At 52.7% G+C, this 14,679-nt stretch overlaps 1 protein-coding gene and 1 long non-coding RNA gene across 13 annotated transcripts in view; one reads left to right on the plus strand and one right to left on the minus strand.

Moving 5' to 3' along the window:
- The window catches only part of RAB11FIP5 (RAB11 family interacting protein 5), a 50,926-nt gene that overhangs the window by 34,433 nt on the left and 1,814 nt on the right, over nt 1–14,679 (minus strand). Inside the window, exons 2-3 of one of the 11 annotated variants that reach the window (XM_072619817.1) lie at nt 14,347–14,481; nt 13,392–13,497 (exon numbers count right to left, since the gene is read on the minus strand). The exons of 6 other annotated variants lie outside the window; for them this stretch is intronic. In XM_072619817.1, the coding sequence (XP_072475918.1) occupies nt 13,392–13,497; nt 14,347–14,481 (241 nt within the window). Of the gene's footprint in view, nt 1–3,727; nt 3,809–3,930; nt 3,993–4,218; nt 4,394–4,795; nt 4,884–13,391; nt 13,498–14,346; nt 14,482–14,679 lie in introns of those variants that run through there. 4 more of the 11 variants (XM_072624244.1, XM_072622165.1, XM_072625555.1 and 1 more) reach the window with 4 other exon arrangements.
- On the plus strand, nt 3,190–5,079 carry LOC140517125 (uncharacterized). Of its 2 annotated transcripts, XR_011971496.1 has the most exons (3): nt 3,190–3,342; nt 3,749–3,901; nt 4,381–5,079. It is a non-coding gene; the product is annotated as an uncharacterized lncRNA (long non-coding RNA). The 2 variants fall into 2 exon arrangements; XR_011971493.1 differs by lacking the exons at nt 3,190–3,342; nt 3,749–3,901 and adding an exon at nt 3,938–4,146.

Consider the following 14,679-nt stretch of genomic DNA (forward strand, 5'->3'; position numbering starts at 1 on the left):
CCCTGGGTCTCAGTTTCCTCACCTATAAAATAAGGGGGTAGGACTCATGGCCTAGGAGGTCTAGACCTGGAGCTAAGACCATATTGACCCCGGCTGCTAAAACAGTTCCCTCCTCCATAACCTTGACTGACCAGATGGATGTCAGCCCTCCCCGCTCCAGTCATCCCAGGGGTGGCCAAGAAGGCCATGTCATCCCCCCACAGCGCCCCCTCTTCCACCCCTCCCCAGACACCAAGTCAAGCCTTCTTGGGGGTAGAGGGCAGTGTGGGTTCTGTCCTTGGCTCGGGCATCATAGCTTTTTGCCATCCATTATCTCATGGAACCTCACAACCACACTATGGTAAGCAAGACACCTATTATTATCCCCATTTTACAGGTAAGACAGCTGAGGCTCAGACATACCATGATTTGCCCTCAGGCATGCAGCTGAGTTGTGGGAGGAGGAAGCCACCTGATTGCCAGGTGGGCCCCAGTTACTAAGCCTGGCCAACCTCAGGGGGCCTCTAGCGCCCATCTCATCAAACCAGTTCCCCTGTCTAGAAAGGGAACGTAATTATCCCTAACAAGTCTAGCTAATTCACTGTCTGATCTGCAAACAAAGAATTTCATATAGGTCATGGATTTGGAGCAGGAAGGGAGAGCAGATGCCCCCTGGTTAGCCAGTTGGCAAACATTTATTAAGTACCTACTGTGTGCTAGGCCCTGTGCCTGGCCTCAGGGAGCTGACTGCCTAACAGGGAGACAACAAGCCAGGCATGGGATAAACAGAGATAAAACAGGGGGAAGGCCCTGAAATTTGTGGGGCTGGAGAAGGCTTCTTGGAGAAGGTGGATTTTAGTTGGGACTTCAGGGCAGCTGGGAAGCAGAAAGCATTCCAGGCTCAGGGGATGGTCAGAGAGAATGTCCAGACATGGAGGGTCTCAGTGGAACAGCTGGAGGCCTTCAATTAAATGACCATGGCTCATAGACAGAAAATCCATCTTACAGGTGAAAACACTGAGGCTGAGGATCCCAGGATCCCAGCTGCAGTCCAAGTGCTCCAGCCCCCTCTGTGTACCAGGACACCCAAGCCCAGGGAAGCGATGGAACTGGCGCCCAATCACAAGTCGATGCTTAATTTACTTCCATCCGGGGCCCTGCTCACGGCCTGCCCCAATCATTTCACTGACCTCTTATCTCCAGCGTGACTGGTCCAGGCTGGGTCAGTGCCTCCCCCAGGGCAGCACCCAAAACTCACACATTAGAAACTAGAGCGTGCATGTAATACATGTGTAGTAATGGGCACACACCGTCCATGAGTCTTTCAGCTGGTGCCCGGTGGAGGCCCAGCCCTCAATGACCAATCCCTACTTTATCGACCACAAATCTGAGAGCCCTACCCCAGGCCCCAAGTTCACAGAAGGAGGAAGGGAGGGTCAGCTCCACAACATGACAAGCTTTGGCCAGGGGAGAGCGCTGCCTCAGACACTTCATCACATCTCTCTTGGGAATCAGCTTCTTCATCTGTAAAATGGGGCTTGGCCTCCACAGCCTAAGTCTCTTCCTGCACCTCTGTTTCCCAATCAGTAAAAAAAGGGGGTTTGGTGTCAGTGGCTGTAAGGTCCATTCCAGCTCTACAGTTGAGACCTTTGGCTGGTCTGCCCAGCCCTTAACCCCATATCCTAATCAGCCTCCAGGCCCCCCAGGCCATTCTTTCCCCGGGGGATGGCTCCCCTAACCCAGGAAAAGCAATATGTTAGAGGCAGGATAGAGGGGCCTGGTCTAGATCTGAATGCAGCTTACTTGGTCCACCTCACTAGCTGTGTGACCTCAGGCAAGTCCCTGGGCCTGTTCCCTCAACTGTGAAATAGAAGCGGTGTGGTGACAACCTCTCAGGACGTTCCACCTCCAACAGTCCGGTTGGTCCTGGGCCATAAAGGGCTGAGGGGCACCCCCAGGAGGCGCCCCCAGGCAGAGGGGCCTCTATCCCACACTCCTCTGTCTCCTGGAGGTGAGACTGACCAGGGGTGGGAATAGAGTCAGTGCAGACCATACGCCAAGCGCTGTGCTAAGTAAGCACTTTTGCAAGTGGTACCTCATCTGATCCTCACAACAAGGAGACGCTGCTATTATCCTCATTTTACAGATGAGGAAATTGAGGCAAACGGGTCAAGTGACTTGCCCAGGGTCACCCAGGGCTCTATCCACTGGCCCCATGAACCCCAGTCTCTCAAGGCTAATGCTAGCCTGAATCCTTCCTGATGCCCAGAGTGGTTGCAGGATGGGTCACAGAAGGAGAGAAAAGACTTGGCAAACTTTCGGTGTTATTATTATAAGCAAGAATGAGGGGTGTGGTGGGGGAGCAGCCCAGACTCCTGAGGGCCCACTCAAGTCTGATCGACCAGTGCTGGGAACAAAGTGAGGGCTGGGGTGGGGAAGGGGGAGGTTCTGTTTTAAGAAAAACAGACCTTTAAGGCAAGGAGTCCAAGACGCAAAGTCTATATTGAAAATCTCTTCTGGGTGGAGGCCTGGAGGCCACTTAAGGAACATTATTTATCCTACTGCCTGCAGGGAAGGACAGGATAAAGTAACAACCTGACCTTTCTTGGTATAAGGAACTCCCAGGGGAGGAAGTTCCCTCTACCAATGCAGGTCACCACCTTCTTGGCACCTGAGAGCTTCCTAGAACACAAACAGTTAAGTTAGAAGACTTGGTCAGAGGGCCAGGACTCTAACCCAAGTTCCCCTGGCTAGGCTGGCCACCAAGCTAGCATACACCCTACAGGTTAGAGCAGCAGAAGTCCTACAGCCAAGGTCCTCATACCCACCAGGCTCCCTGCCCTCCCACAAGCCTCAAGGGCACTGGTCTCCTCTGATATAACACTAGGTTAACACCAGACTGGGCTGGTGTTAGGCCCTTCTCTCCATCCCAGCAGCCACATCAGACCAGGAGCTCCCAGAAAGCAGGCAGGGGTTTTATTATAGCCTTTCTTTGTGCCCTCAGCACCAAGAACAGTGCCCATCACACAGCAGGTGCTTAATAAATGCCTGTGGTGTGTCTGCCAAGCACCAAGGAGGTGCTTCATAAATGTACACTGCACCAAGGAAGCTGATGGTCTTCCATAGTACACACTATGCTTGCGGTTCCTCAGCCTTCTGCCCTGGCACAGCATTCTGATTGAGCACCACCCTGGGGGAGACCTGGGGAGAGCCACCACACACCTGGAGATCTTCAGACCAAATATGTGAAGAGAGCTGACAAGCTCCAGGAGGAAACTGAGGCTCCCTAATCAATCCATCCTCATAAGGCATGAAGGAGGCCCAGGGGCAGGACAAGAAAAGGACAAAGGACCAGCCCCTAAGGTGCAGCTTGGACCCAGAGATGAGATGAGGAAGGTAGAGGGGTGGGGGGCCACCGATGAGGAAGCTTGCATACCCTAGCAAACCTCACCACTGGGTCACTGACACTACAGGACAGCTCCTTTGGTTTGGCCAGGTTTAAGGACTTGGTGGGGGGAGAAGAGCGGGGGGGGGGGGGGGGGGGGGAGGATATCTTCTAAATAAATAAACAGGCATTATCAACAGAACTTTTTTTAAATTAAGAAAAAAAAGGAAATGAAAGTAAGGCCCCTATGGGGAGGGGAGGGAAGGTGGGGAAAGGCGCCCTGGCCTAGATCCTCCTCGGCACCATGGACTCAGTCAGTATCTCTATATAGATAGTTCTTAGATCTACATATCCAGCCCTAACCTCTCTCTCTCTGAGTTCCAGGCTCCCCTCACCAACTGCCTCTGAGACATCTCAAGCTGGATTTCTCATAGATATCTCAACACATCCAGAATCGTCGTGGCCTTCCCGACCAAACTTTCCTCTTCCCAACTGGCCCATCACCATCAGGGCACCGTTATCTGCCCAGTCACTCAGGTTCATGCTCCCTTCCTCCCCTCACTCACATCTGCTGTCCCAGCATCTCCAGTCCCCCCAGTGTCCTGCTCTGTACTCACCAGCACAGCCCAAGGCCAGGCCCTCCAGGCTCTTGTCTTGAACCTTCCAACGGTCTTCCAACTGCTCCCCTGCCCCACCCCCCACACCCCCACACCAATCCAGCCAGCTGGGCTCAGCTGCCTGAGGGTTTATTAAAGCACAGGGATGACCTCTTCAACTCCAGGGTCAGTGAACTCCAGTGGCTCCCTATTCCCCCAGAACATTTAAATCTGTCCCCCATCCCGGCCCTTCCCTACCTCCCCAGTCTTCGTACTGGCCCCTCCATGCACACCACAATCTGGCTATTCAGGGGACTACTGGCAGTTCCTCAAACATAACACTCCTTCCTCTCCATGCCTCAGTGTCCCTGAAGTGTCCTCAGGTCTAGAATTCTCTCTCTTCTTTCTCTCTGCCATCAGCTAGAGAAGTGTCCTGGGGGGAAGTGACCGGCCATGCTCACCAACTGTCAACAACTGCCGCTCAGAAGGTGGCAGGTGCCTGGTGCAGGGAGCCAGGTCACAGCAACCTCATCTCCCCTCCACCCCCAAAATAGAGCACTGCGGAGAGCAGTGCCTCCCAAACCACCAGACTCCCCAGTCACCATCCAGGGGAGAAAGCCCTCACCTCCCATATCACCACCAGCATCAACTGCTGGCCAACTATCACCAATACGCACAACAGTCCTAGGAATAGGGGTGCCCCCCCACACCCTCAGCCCGCTTCCAACTTAGCCCAGGCCCCACAGTCAACATCCAGAGAGGGGGCTCTCACCATCCCAGCTCCCCTCGGTCCCTGACAGACAGCCCAGGGCCCTGGGCATCCTTGGGGCAGCACCTTTATTTGGCCGCAGTCTGGACCGGCACCTGCAGTGGCTTCGCTCGCTGAAGACCCAGGGAAGGATGCTCCAGTCACCAAGACCTCAGCCTCTCAAAAAGAAACCAACATGATTTTATCTGTGGACACAACATCAAAGAAGAAGTCGGACGCCTGCTTTGCCGCTGCTCCCCCAGGACCAAGAGACCATTCCAGGGAACCCCTTGAAGGCAGGGCTTCCTCCTCCACTTGTATCCCCAGAGCTGGGCACACAGTTGGTACTTAATAAAGGCTTTATCCATTCATTTATCCTCTCCTTTTCCCTATCTCTTACTGCTCTGGGCACATTCAAGACTCAGCTCATCCCACCTTACGCAAGCCACCCTTCCCTCTCAGATCACCTTTCATCACTTACATGTGCCTCTCCTCTACTACAACACAAGGTCCATGCAGGCAGGGACTGGTTCTGCCTGTCTTGTATCCCCAGCACCTAATAATGAACACTAACACCAGGCCGGCATAAAGAGACAGTGTGTTTAAAGGCCCGAAAGCACTTTACAAGTAGCATCTCAGTGCATCCTCACAACCATCCCAGGGAGGCAAGTGCTCATCCCCATTTTACAAAGGAGGAAACTGAGACAGGAGAGGCTAAAATGACCTGCTCAGGCTCACATGACTAGTAAGTTCCTGAGGCAGGATTTGAACTCCCAAGTCCAGGGCTCAGGTCTCTCTCAGAGACACAAAGAGGACCACCTTTACCATATGCTAACAATTTTCTGCCTTAGATACCCCACTAGAACCACAACCCAGAACCTGGAGTCAGGCAGGACCTTAGTGAACTTTCTCATGACCTTAAATCACACCTGGCACACATAAAACACATCTATGCACATGCATGCACATACGTGCCCTGTCAGCAGGAGGTCTGGGGAAACCTGGGGACCCCTTCTCAAAAGAACATTTTTAAATGCAGAAAATAAAATACATAGATTGATGAAAACAAAGATGTATTTTTTTTCCCTCCATTCAAGCTCAGACTCCAGAAATCTATTCATGGGGGTCTGTAGAGACCAGTTTAAACATGTCTGATCTAATCTAATCCCTCACTTGACAAATCAGGACACAAGGGGTCTCAATGCTTTGGCCAGTTTTTATGGGGCAGGAGCCTTCATGGTGTAGTGTTTGTGGTCAGTCCAACCATCCTACTGGCCCATGGAATCTCAGAATACCTGGTGCCAGGTGGCTTTCCCTAGTTCGTATGATTTCTAACTAGACTGTAAGCTTCTGAGGGGAGGGGCAGATACCACTGCCTCTGTCTTGTCTCCCATGGTCCCAGAAGAGCCAGGCACAGAGCAGGCGGTCAGGAGAGGCTGCTGTGCACCAAGGCACAATCCAAAGAAGGAAGGAAGGAGTAACAAAGCAGTCTGGACACCCAGGAGGTCCGGATTCTGCTTCTGCTGATGCTGCAGAAATTTCCCCCAGCACACACCACAGCCCTGTTCCGTTGTGCAAGACAGAGGCTAACATTCTGGTCAGGGCCTCCCTCACAAGGCTGCTCTTGATGGGTGGAGCTCTCGAACCTGACACTTGGGAGACTAGACAATGAGGGGAATGTCTCCTTCAGTCACAGCAGAAGAGCTGGGGATATCAAGCCTGGGAGGCTTCCTGGAGAGGGAAGGGGCAGAGATGGGAACCTTAGTAAAGCCAACAGAGATCAGAGGCAGGAAGAACCTTACACACAATCCAGCAGAGGCAGGGTGTGGGCTCCCCAGAGCCACACACAAGGCCTGGTGACAGCCAGCATGGTCCCTGACTCCTAGGTCAGATAGGGGCCTGGGTTCAAAGCTGGGCTCTGACACTTAACTAGGCCCCATGGTTTCCCCACCTGTTAAACACAAAGACTTTGCCCACCTTGGTGTGATCATGTGAGATCATGACAAAGCTTAGAGTGCTACAGACACACCAATTAGAAGACATTACGGGTGGTGGTAAAAACCATCCATGGCAGGGAACCCATCCTTCTCCCTCTGCTGCTTGACCGCTGGCCCACAACTGCTGATCCTTCTTAGGTGAGATGACCCTCCCTTCTGCTGCCTCCCAGAATGCTCCAGACCACTGGGTCCATCAGTCCAATGCCTCCTTGAGACCAGGGGCTGTCTCCCCCAGGGCTCAGCCCAATAAAGGGCACAGAGGAAGCCTCCAATGCCTCCTCATTCCTTCACCTTAGAGATATGCCCTGACACAAAGACCTATCTTTCATACCCAGAAAGTTGCCCAGAAGGCCGCTAAAAAGTGCAAAGTAGGCATCATCAATCAGTCTGTAGCATGTGAGCCAAGATGAATGTCACTGTGTCCTGAGCCAGAGCTGGGGCTCTCAGGGGCCATTTCATCAACCCCTTCATCTTGTTCTCAATGAGGAAACTGAGGCCCCAAAGGAAAGGACTTGCCCAAGGTCACACAAAGTAGAAGAGGAAAGATTTAAACCCAGGTCCCTTTGACTCCAAAGCCAGTGCCCTTTCCGATGTGCCAGAGAATTACACTAGAGATGTAAGGTCAGAAAAAGGAACACGCTGTTCATGTGGGAAGAAACAGGCTCTGGATACAAAATGAAGTGACCTTGAGAATGAGGCTGGAATGTCAGGCACCATTAAGGGAAATAACCAGGGGAGAAGTCATGTACTGTGGTTGTCCCAAACATAAACATAAAGCCCCACAGGGCTCTCACGCTGTCCAATTTGGGGGCTGTGGGCATGGAACACTACCTATGCCATCAGGCTCAGCTAGGAGGGCAGTGGATAGAGCCCTGGTGCTGAGGCAGGAACACGAGTTCAGATCTAGCATGTGAACTAGCCAGTCACTTAACCTCCATGTGCCTTGGTTTCCTCACCTGTAAAGTGGGGATAATTAACAGCACCTACTTCCCAGGGCTGTTGTGAAGATCAAATGAGATAGTATTTGGAAAGGGATTAGCACAGTGCCTGGCACACAGTAGGTACACAATATAAGCTTATTCATTTCCCTCCTCTCCCAAAAAAAGACTACTCTCTGAGTGGGAATGAGGGGACAGGCAGACTGGGAAATGAAGGCAATGCAAAAACAAAATATGGTAATACTATTTTTAAACTGAAAGTTAAAAAAAGAGCTAAAGGAAGGCCCTTCATCACATTAGACACACACACACACACACACACACACACACCACATACCACACACACATACACGCACCACACACATACACGCACATACACACATACCACACATACACACACACCACACCACACACATACACATAGATACACACACACACCATACACATATACACCACACACATATACACCACACACATATACACATACACACACACCACACCACACACATACACATACATACACACACACATACACACAGTCGCTGGGGGGGGGGCTCAGAGGTCATGCACCATGGGATGGGGGTGGGGAGGGGCTACCTGCATGGCTAAGCTCCCAGACCAGGGTAAGGAAGGCTCACGTGAGGCCGAAGCACATGAGGGGCCCTGTCAAGAGGGTAAACTCAGGAATGGGCTCAAGGTCCAAGGACCTTTCTCCTTTACAGAAAATTCTTCTCAAGAGTCAGCAATCAGAGGATGTGGATATGAATCCTGGCTAACTCCCTGGGTGACCTTGGGCCAGTCAGTGCCCCTGTGTACCTCAGTGTCCTCCCCTGTAAAATCAGGGGCTTGGGGTCTTCTCATGCTGAGTGTGCCCAACTTCTCCTGAGGGAAGGGAGAGTTGGGAATAGCAGGTTACACCCCCAGGCTGGCACCATCTCTCCCATCTTTCCATGTGCCCCAACACAGTACAAAACAGGCCTAAGAGGACACAGAAGGAAAGCTGGAAGGGACCTTGGGGGCCTTCTGGTTCAGCTCTCCTCACTTTACAGAGGAGGAAACTGAGGCACAGAGAGGGGATCCTGGAGGCAAGCAACACAGAGTGGGGATGCCAGCTCCCCCAGCTCCAGGAAGGCTCCTTCTGGCCTGTTCCCTGCCGGCCTCTTCTCCCCTGGTTCCTCAGCAGCTATCTCATCCACCAGCCAGCAGGAAGCCTTGCACCCTTCCCCGTTCTGCCCTTTGCTCCCCCAACACGTGCTCATTCTCTCCAAGAAGGGATGGGGCCTCATTTCCAGCCCTCACATGCTCTTCAGCAGGGCCAGCTCCCCCGGCTTCGGGAGTGAGGTTGTATCACCTCCACTGACCTCTCAGGCTCCCTCAAGCCCGATCCTTCCTGCCTACTGAAGCTTAGCCCCTCAGACCCTGTCAATCAACAAACATTTACTAAGCACCTACTATGTGCCAGGCACTGGGCTGTAGCCATAGCTCATGCTCTGCTGAAAGGGGCAAGCCCCCTAACCTTCGGGGGGGTGGGGGGGGGGTCAGTACTCCTGCCTTTCCCGGCCCAGACAGGTGTTAAGGACCTCGTAAGCCCTCATGAGTTCCTGGTGCCTAGGCCCTGTTCCTTGTGATTAGGAACAGGGTTCTCCTGACTCCAAATCCCACTCCTCTCCACTACACCAGAATGGTGGTCAGGGGCTAAATGGAAGGGGGATGCCCCCACATCTGCCCCCATGACGTCCCTTCTCAAGCCCTGACCCAGGGACCCCTCTCACCTGAAGCCTCAGGAGCCTGAGGAGGCAAATATTCTTCCAAGAGTGCCAGACTGGCAGGCAGGCCTCTCCAAGCCTTAGTTTCCTCACTTGTAAAATGAGGATGGCCCGCCCAGGTCTACTCATCAAAGAAAAGAAGCTGCTCTGGAGGGACCAGATTCCTTCCAAAGCTCCAAGGAATGCTCAGCCCTTTCGAATTACTAGATGTTTCTCCACAGTCACCTGGGAGGCTTGAACACTTGGCCTTAGAAAAAAGGAGGGACCACCTGCTCAGGAAACTGCTCCTCAAGGGAGGGTGGGTTTCATTTGTTTCAGCATCCCTGGTGAATAAGTGGCAAACAGTAAGTGCTTAATAAATGCTTGGGAAATGGTCCCTACCAGCCACTTACTGTCCTAGAGCTGGAGAGTTAGAAGCGGGGACCCTGCCCCCCATGTCCCCAGGAGGCAGGGATCCAGCTCCATGACTTCACACCTCAGAGCTTCAGACAGCCTCCCACCTTGGAAAAGCCAACTCCACAAGGAAGGGAGAGCGCAGGAAGTCCCCAACACATCTCCTCATGAATTCAGAAGCTTCTTCTCTACCAGGGTGGGGGGTAGACTGAGGTACCACCAAAGCTCTACTGAGTTCACGGTTTTGCAAGAGCCAGCCTCCAAGAGAAGAGAGTGCACCTCCTCCACACACACACACACACACACACACACACACACACACACACACACACACACGCTTGTTTGTGGTTTCTATGTCTGGCCAAGGCAGGGGAAACATCTGGAGGGTGGCTGACACACAGGTCATTCAGCAGACGAAATGCTACAGCAGCAAGTATGGTAAGCACAGGCCACAGGAAAAAGGAGAACCCTGCAGGTCATGGGCCACTGAGGCATGCATACCCTGCCAACAGGATGGAGCCCCAGTGATGCAAGGGGAGCCAAGAAGAGGAAGAAGACTGGGGCCCTCCCCTCCCACCCCATCCCACGCTCGGCTCAGACATCTCCAAATTTAAAAGCATTAGTCATTATAATGACAAACCCCCCCTTTTCTGGCACCCCAGCCTTGTAGCCCATGGCCCTGCATCTGGCCAGTGGGACCTCAGGGAAGGCCATTCCTCTCTCTGAGTCACAGGGCATGGCCCCATGGGGCCCCAAAGACAGCCACATCCCTGCCCCTGGCCAAGACAACAGGCAAAAAGGTGAGAGGCTCGAGTCAATCCAGCCAAATGAAGGGATCCTGTCCTAGGTGCCCAGCCTCTCAGGGCTCCAACAGTCCTTGTACCATCCTCAAGGACAGGCCACATGCAGAAGCCAGCGGTCACAAGAAAGCTATCTCCAGTCTCTCTTGGCCTGAAGATTGAAAAAGGGGGATAAGTGAGATGACCTCAAAGCTCTGTCTAAGCCCAGAATTCTAGGCTCTCTCCTCTACCCATCCCCTGCTCCCTAGTTATCTGGAAGATCCAAACTGACCTGGAGCAGAGCTGTCCTTCATAAGAAAGATTTATAGTCATATTCTGTGTCACAGCATCCTGATGTGGTGCAAACCCCAGGCAGTGAGACCCTCCCCTCTCAAGAAGCCACCAGCCCCCTCTCCAGGAGCAGAGATAGCAGACATCTACCACTGGGCTCAGCTGAAAGCCACCACCCCCCCACACACACTTCAGAGAGCATGAAACAAAGGTTTAGGAAGTGACCTCCAGATTCTGAGTTCTTCTAGGACATCAGGAGAAGACCCAGGGTGGGGTTAGAGTTTGGAGGCAGGAATTATTCTAACCATTTCACAGATCAGAAAACTGAGGCCTACCTAAGCAAAGGGCCTTGTTTAGTGTCTGGGGCAGAAGTCGAAGGCAGGTCTTCCTGATTCCAGAACCAGCACCCTATCTCCCCTCCTCCCTTAACCACTGCCAGGTAACACAGGAGGGGATCTCAGCAAGGATCAGACCCTCCCACTTCTGCCTCCTCATCCCACTGAACAAACTAGGCCAGAGGAACTATGAGCAGAATTTGCTTCTGGGACTGGGCCGGGAATTCCCTGTCATTACAGCACAGGCTTCCCAAATAGATGGGAGACATGTCCTTGAAGGAGTTTTAGGATGTAGACACAGAAAACCTCATATATAACCCTCCAGGCCAAGTCCCTCATTTTACAAAGAGGGAAACTGAGGCTCAGGGAGGAAAAGGGTAGAAGCAGCATTTGAGCCCAGGTCCTCAGACTCCAAATCCGACCTTGTCACCTCCCCCAGGACTCTGGGGGGACCAAGAGGAAGGACAGACACAAGCTATCTTCCCCATCAGACACATGCCCACAAGTCCCCTTGACTTCCTACCTGGAAAAACCTGACTTCCTTTCTCCTCCAACGCTTCTGGCTCTGACCTCCTCCCTTCCCCCTTCTTCCAGTGCAGGAGGCCAGGAAAATTCAAGTGAGTCACTCTCCCCTTTCCTGCCCCTCTCCCCTATGACCTGGAAAGGGGGAGAAGGAAGCTGGGGGCAGACGGGGTACCCTGTGGGGTCCACATCTTTAAGAGTCTGGATGGGAGGGAACACCACTGGTGATGAGAGAGGAGGTTTTGTTTTTACTCAAAATAAGGGGTGGAACTGAAAATACTATTCTAGTGAATTTAAATCATGCTACTTTCAGAAGTCTGTGTTTTCCCTTTGGTTACGTGGTTGCCAGGCTTGCGATGCCAATCCCAATGCCCCCACTCCAACCACACCCAGGCAGGCTCCAGCCAGGGGGGGTGGGATGCCCAAATCACTGTCACCATCACCCATCACCAGCCTCCAAATAGGAAGCCAGAATGTGGCTGGGGGCCAGGTCACAGTCACAGGGAGGGAGGGGAGAGGGAAGGCTGCATTCCAGGCATGAGCCCAGCCTGGCTCAGCAAGGCAGGATCCTGGGGAGGAAAGAGGGGTACAAGACAGGAACCTAGCTCTCCTTGCCCTGGGCTTCTACCAAGGGCCCGATCTCCCCATCCCAGGGAGCTCACCCAGTCCAGAAACTCCAACTTGTAACCTCTCCCTGGGCTTGGAGCTCCTGAACACTCCTACCAACCAGCTTTGTCCCTGAGGCACTAGCTTCCCTCCAGACCTCAGTGTTAACCCTCCGTGAAATGGAGCCACGACTCCGGCCTGAAAGGTATTATCATCATTCATTATTGGAGCCGTGATCCAGGCACAGCTCTGTCCACTTTATAACAATGACAAAGTGTCACTCAGTTTTCCCGATAAGCTCGCAGGCTTCTTTGGCAGTTACTTTTAATCTTGTTTAAGTAAATATCATTTGATATAAAGAACGTCATCTGAGTTATTCAAAACTGCATGACTTGAATAAACATCAAAATCAGTTTTATTGTAGGGTTGACATTAAAAAAATGTGAATGATTGTGGGGAGGCAGAGACCGAAACCTGAGACAAAAATGAAACAGCCTTGCCTGCCTTCTGGGGCAGAAGAGTGGTACATCTTCCTCTAGCCCTTCTGGGTCTGCAAAGCTTTTTTTACACACATCAGGTCAGAGGATGCTCACCAGAACCTAATGAAGCAGGTGCTATTAATATCACTCCCATTTTGCAGGTAACAAAAGTGAGGTCCAGGGCCACACAGCTACGAAGTGTCTGGGAGGGGACTTGAAGTGAGCTCCTGGGGTGAGCAGTGGCTACAACTGTCAGGCCTGGAGTCAGGAAGTACCAAGTTCAAATCTGGCCTCTGACATGTACTAGCTGTGTGACCCTGGGCAAGTCACTTCACCCTATTTGCCTCAGTTTCCTCATCTGTCAAATAAGCTGGAGAAGGAAATACAAAACCACTCCAGAGTCTTTGCCAAGAAAACCCCAAATGGCATGAGGAAGAGTCAGACATGACAGAAAGGACTGAACAGAAGAGTAGGCAGAGGAAAGCCTCTGGGGATCCTCTGGAGAGGGGTGTCCTCCACTCAACCCCCAGCCAAGTTCCAGAAACCACAAACCTGAGGGCAGGGGCTGAGTGCGTACCAAGCCATGCGATGATCCACTTTAGAGGAGAGAAGTGGGTGTGGGGCTCCCCCTGATCTGGAGCTGGGGACGGGGTCCTGACCAGCCACTGGGAGGTCCAGGTAATCTGGGAGGGAAAAGGCAAAGGAAAGGGCAGAAGCCTCCAGCTGTGTTGGGGGCAGAGGAAGAGCCTTAAACTGTTAACTGTGGTCAATGTCTACAGGTCAAACCCATCAGCCATCCCTCTCGGGCTGGCCCAAACACAAGGTTCAGCCCAGCTCCAGGCAGCTCAGACATTAACACTTAGCTTCCAGCCTCCATCCAGCTACTAGCACTAAGTCAACAAACTCTAGAACAGACCCAGGAGCTGGGGAGAGACCAATGGCCTAGAGTTCAAATCCAGCTTGAGCTCCCTGCTAGCTGGGAGGCCCAGGTCAAATGCTATCACCCTCTGCACCTCACTTCACCCATAAGAAACGTGAAGGTTATAATAACACAGTTGTTGTGAGGAGTAAATGAGAATATGGCTAAGACGCTTTGCAAACCTTAAAATGGCAATGCTGGTTTTTATTAGCTGCTATCACACCCAAGAAATCTTTCATCATAGGGAGGTCCTGCAGCCTTCCCAAAGGGTCCCTTGCATCTCTCAGTGACTCAAAGCGGGGGCTAGGTCAGATTCTACAGGGAAACTGCCCTCCCAACCAAGTAGGACTGAGGCTCAGTCTGAAATGGGGGTGGGGAGGGAGGAGGAGTTTAAGACCCGAAGAAACCCCTGATTCCCACCCTAGCCTGCCCCACTCCCTTCACTAGAAATGGGGCACCAGGGCAGAAAGGTGGTCAGGGGTCTGGTCTGGCTAGTCCAGCAAGAGAAAGTGAGAACTGGAGGTGAGAAGGGCAATGGAGTTCTCAGAATGATGGGGGGGTAGGGAATAGTTCAGCTGCCCCCCAGCTGGGGGCCCCACCAGCCCCAGATCACCTTGGAGCTGCTCCAGAGCCAGGAAGGAAGGAAAGGAGGACTGGGGGAGGGAGAGACTAACAGATCTCTGGCCCAGACACACCGGCAGTCCAGCTGGGTGATGCAAACAGACCACATGACCCCTCATCCAGCCACCTAGCAGCAAGTCAGGAGGGAAGAGGGAGGGGAAGACCAGGTCAAGAGCCAGCCTTGCCAGGGACGGGGGAAGAGACCCCTGGTGCCCCTCTCCCTTCCACATCATGCAAACTCCTTTCATTAGACACAGGAGTTTTCCTGGGCCTTCTTCTACCTTTGTCTTTGGCTCACCCTGGACGCCCACACCAAGCCCCTGTT

This window comes from Notamacropus eugenii, chromosome 1 (assembly GCF_028372415.1).
Source record: "Notamacropus eugenii isolate mMacEug1 chromosome 1, mMacEug1.pri_v2, whole genome shotgun sequence".
In the NCBI taxonomy this organism is placed as follows: domain Eukaryota; kingdom Metazoa; phylum Chordata; class Mammalia; order Diprotodontia; family Macropodidae; genus Notamacropus; species Notamacropus eugenii.